This window comes from Capsella rubella, unplaced genomic scaffold (genome assembly GCF_000375325.1).
Source record: "Capsella rubella cultivar Monte Gargano unplaced genomic scaffold, Caprub1_0 scaffold_43, whole genome shotgun sequence".
Lineage (NCBI taxonomy): Eukaryota > Viridiplantae > Streptophyta > Magnoliopsida > Brassicales > Brassicaceae > Capsella > Capsella rubella.
The window spans coordinates 36,455-36,655 of NW_006238883.1; the positions used below are offsets into that span (position 1 = coordinate 36,455).

At 46.3% G+C, this 201-nt stretch overlaps 1 protein-coding gene across 1 annotated transcript in view; it reads right to left on the minus strand.

Annotated features, from left to right (window-relative positions):
* Positions 1 to 201, minus strand: part of LOC17874385 (phosphoribosylaminoimidazole-succinocarboxamide synthase, chloroplastic) — a 2,359-nt gene that overhangs the window by 1,944 nt on the left and 214 nt on the right. Inside the window, exon 2 of the mRNA XM_023789411.1 lies at positions 4 to 201. This exon is cut by the window's right edge and continues 27 nt beyond it. Within this exon, the coding sequence (XP_023645179.1) occupies positions 4 to 201 (198 nt within the window). The remainder of the gene's footprint in view (positions 1 to 3) is intronic.

Genomic DNA, 201 nt, shown 5'->3' on the forward strand with positions numbered 1-201 from the left:
AACCTTTCCCCTGATTCTAGATTTCAGACCAGGAACAGTCTCTAGAAGATTCGTCTCAGAGAGACAATTTGACAGCGAGTCTTTGATTGTGCCAAGAACCTCTCCCTTTCGGTTACTCATGACTAAATCATCAAGAGACAGTTTTGGTCTCCCCTCCTGCTGGTTTTGGGCCTTGCCCTGGCAAGCCATAACCAATGAACA